The sequence below is a fragment of the Dipodomys merriami genome, unplaced genomic scaffold (genome assembly GCF_024711535.1).
Source record: "Dipodomys merriami isolate MVZ:Mamm:240054 unplaced genomic scaffold, mDipMer1.0.p SCAF_12, whole genome shotgun sequence".
In the NCBI taxonomy this organism is placed as follows: domain Eukaryota; kingdom Metazoa; phylum Chordata; class Mammalia; order Rodentia; family Heteromyidae; genus Dipodomys; species Dipodomys merriami.
The window spans coordinates 44585845-44589219 of record NW_027202493.1 but is presented as its reverse complement, the minus strand read 5'-3'; the positions used below and the strand labels follow the sequence as shown (position 1 = coordinate 44589219).

At 50.2% G+C, this 3375-nt stretch overlaps 1 protein-coding gene across 1 annotated transcript; it reads right to left on the bottom strand.

Annotated features, from left to right (window-relative positions):
- Nucleotides 1–248: 248 nt before the first annotated feature.
- LOC138823434 (beta-defensin 3-like) lies at nt 249–2980 on the bottom strand. Its single transcript, XM_070016820.1, has 2 exons — nt 2752–2980; nt 249–482 (listed from the first exon to the last, which is right to left on the bottom strand). Exons 1-2 carry the CDS (start codon nt 2807–2809, stop codon nt 346–348), a joined length of 195 nt encoding a protein of 64 aa, XP_069872921.1. The 5' UTR covers nt 2810–2980; the 3' UTR covers nt 249–345.
- Nucleotides 2981–3375: the final 395 nt, after the last annotated feature.

Below are 3375 nucleotides of genomic sequence, written 5' to 3'. Positions count from 1 at the left end.
GTAGTGAGCAGAGCCAGGAAGAACAGCACACACTAATAACCGCAGGAGGAATGATAGTAGCAGAAGCCTGGTGCGTAGGGGACAGACGCCCAGGCGCACAGGAAGCCCGCGCAGCCCCGCTCTGGGGCCCCCAAGTGCTGTGGAAGGGACATCGGGATGTGCTCCATGATTTCACACTTCAGCCTGTGTGAGACACACTGCACGATCACCACCAACACCAGGGGAAGGAAGGAAGGCAGCAGGCAAGGTTGTGTCTTGGAGCACAGGTTTAATTCGGTCCAGGCTGCATAGCCTTGCTCTGGAAGTCGTTCCTGGCCCTGCGTTCCCCCAGCAGCTTCCCGCTGCTCAGCTCCTCCTCCTGCAGCACCGGACTCCAGGAATTCCACAGGAGCCGATCTGTTGCCTTCTTCCACTGCATGTTTTCCAGCATATTCCCTTGTTCCAAAAGCAGCTGAAAGGGTTGCGTATACTTTGACTGAAAGCTAAAAGAGAGAGAGAAAAAAAAGGCAATGAGTGTTGGGATTGAAAGCAGCCTGTCAGGAGACACGGCTGTGTGCACAACTGTGTGCAGCCCGGCGGCCATCTTTCCCCAGGCTGGGTTGGTCCACCTGGGGATCCAACAAGAGCCCCTCTCTGGTCAACCCCTGGCCCTGCCACTGTTTGAGGGACTTCTCTGTCCACTGCACCCCCAGGACCCTCAGGTGCCAGCTCTGATCTGTGGCTGAGCCCAGGACCTCGCAAGAGCTCCACAAAGGAGCCACCCCACCCAGGGTGGACGCACAGCACCCTGCTTCTCCCCGCACACAGCCCCATCCACGCAAGCCCCCGCCAGCGGGAACTATGGCTGTTTTTGTATTCTCAGGCATGTGGTCCATGAAGAATCTGAACAGGTGGGGGAGAGGGTCGGCTCAAAGGAATTGTTTGGTAAATTTTTTAAATATTGCTTTTGTATCTAAATAAGTTTTTTAAAAATCTGTCCTTTTGTCAGAGAAGTTGATGTTAGGGAAATGAACCCCAAGATAAGTGTTCAAATGTTTTTTTCTTTCATGAGATTGTTTCTAACATATTTATAAGATGATTTCTTTGTTGTTTTGTATGTCCCTCCTCCACGGTATAACCCCTGCTTTCCCTGTATTTGATGTTGGTATAATTTGTGGAGAGGAAGGAAAAAAACCAAATTGTTTAAATAGGGATACAGGTGGACCCATTGCAACAACAAGATGTACAAGTCGTTATGTTAAAAAACAAACTTTACAACCTTGGTGGGGTGTGGGGGGGGGATCGGGTGGGGGCAGGGAGGGAGTATGGGAAGGGATGGGAAAGGGAAACAAAGAGGAGGCAACAATGCTTGATAAGAAATGTACTCGTTATCTTGCCCATGTAATTGTAACCTCTCTGTACAGTATTTTCACAATAAAAAAAAAAACGGAGGAAAGATATATATTTTAAAAAATCTGTCCTTTTTTCCCTCCCCCCCCTCTCCTTTCTCTTCTGCTCTTCCTCCCTCTTCCTTTCTTCCTTCCTTCCACCCATCCTTTTTTACATCCTGGTTCTTCTCTAAGGGCCAGACGATAAGGAAGTCTCTGGCATCTCTCAGAATGCTATTCTTTCTCTGTAACGTAACACAAACAGAATTGATAAACTGATTCTCCTCAGCGTGATTTTTCTGACGCATTGTCTCAGTTCTGAGACTAACGTTGTGTCGCTAACCCATCTCGCTCTGCGCGCTTCCTCCCTTCGTTTTCCATTCCTGTCACATTTTTCATGAAGGGTAAAACAAAGCCTAGGCGCATGTCCAGGCCTGTGCCGGGGCTGAGGTCCGCAGGCGCCCTGTGGAGGAGCGTACTCGGAGACCTTCCATCAGACAGGCTAAGGAACAGACGGTCAGAAGTATGGTCTGTGCTAGGTGCTCTCTGGTTCTCTGGAGCACTCCAGACTTCCGTCGTTTAAGCACAGTGATATGTAAAGTGACTTTTTGCTTTTTAGTCTATGGGTAAAGTCACCGAGCAAAGGTTTTCCCCGAAGCCTCTGCAGGCTTAGCAGGGGTCATGAGGCCCTGGAGGGCACAGCTGTGGACTGGTTTAGAAACACTTTGAGTTACACATTGGAGTTCTTAGACTTTTTTTAGTTGGTTCTGTTAAGTAAGTCATATAATCTGCTTGGGCTAAAAAATGTACTTCTACAAAAAGGAGAGGAGAGGGAAGGTGACAGGAGAGAAAGAAGAGGAGAGAGGGGAAGGGACTTGGAGGGAAGGAAAGGGAATGAAGGGAGGGGAAAGGAGAGCAGAAGTGGGGGGAGGAGAGGAGGGAAAGGGAGGGGTGAAGGAGAGGGAGTGGAGACGTACGGAGAAAGGAGAAAGGCAGAAGGAGGAAAAAGGAGAGAGGAAAACTACAGAAAGAATCAAATAGAACTACTAAAGAAAAGAAGATCTAGAGCCAGTCCCAGGTGGCTCATGCCTATAATCCTAAACTACTCAGGAGACAAATCTGAGCATCATAGTTTGAAGCCAGCTTGGGCAGGAAACTCCATGAGACTCCTACCTCCAATTAACTACCAAAAAAGCTGGTGGTGGTGCTGTAGCTCAAGTGGTAGATCACTAGCCTTGAGCAAAACAGCTCAGGGACAGTGCTCAGCCCTGAGTTCAAGCCCCAGGACTGGCACAAAACAAGAGACAGAGAGACAGAGACAGAGAGACAGAGACAGACAGACAGACAGAGACAGAGAGCCCTGTCCTTCCCCTGCCTGTCTTACCTGCAGGGGGCAGCAGGAGCAGCAGGAGGAAGGCGAAGAGGAGATAATGGATCCTCATGGCTGGTTGCAGGTAAACTTCTCAAGCAGACTGCAGAAGCAGTTGACTTCTCCACCTTTTATATGTCCAGGTGACCTGGCTCTTGGGATAGAGTTGGCACTGGCTGCATTTCTCATAATTACAGAGATTAGAAATGGAGCGTTTTGGCTGGTGTGTCAGAGGAATGGCTCTTAGAGAGCGACGCACACCCAGTAGGCACATGCAAATTAAAGTGTGGTAACACCAGAGCATTCCTCCTTGCCTTGCCACCCGTAACTCCTTCCTGCCCTGCTCCTTTGGGTCTGGGAACTAAGGGACTGACCGGGCTGCTACAGAGAGTCACAGACTTGGGCCGCGTCCCCCAGAACCCACTTCCCTGCGCTGTAGACACCGTTCCGCGTTGGCTATCTCAGGCCCAAGTGGGACCTCGTCCATACCACCTCGTCCACACCACCGTGTCCACACCACCGCGTCCATACCTGGCTTGTTTGGCTGCTCCCTTCAGCACGCTGGATCAAACCCAGAATTGCTAAGGGAGTCGCAGTTTTTTCCAGCTGTGGATGGAGGTCCTCAGCAACTAAAGGAAA

Bases quoted from the DNA above. Each gene is read 5' to 3' on its own strand.
- LOC138823434 (XM_070016820.1), bottom strand. From the start codon at position 2,809: ATGAGGATCCATTATCTCCTCTTCGCCTTCCTCCTGCTGCTCCTGCTG. The intron at 483-2,751 runs GTAAGACAGGCA...TCTCTCTTTTAG, and splicing joins GCTCCTGCTGCCCCCTGCAG to CTTTCAGTCAAAGTATACGC.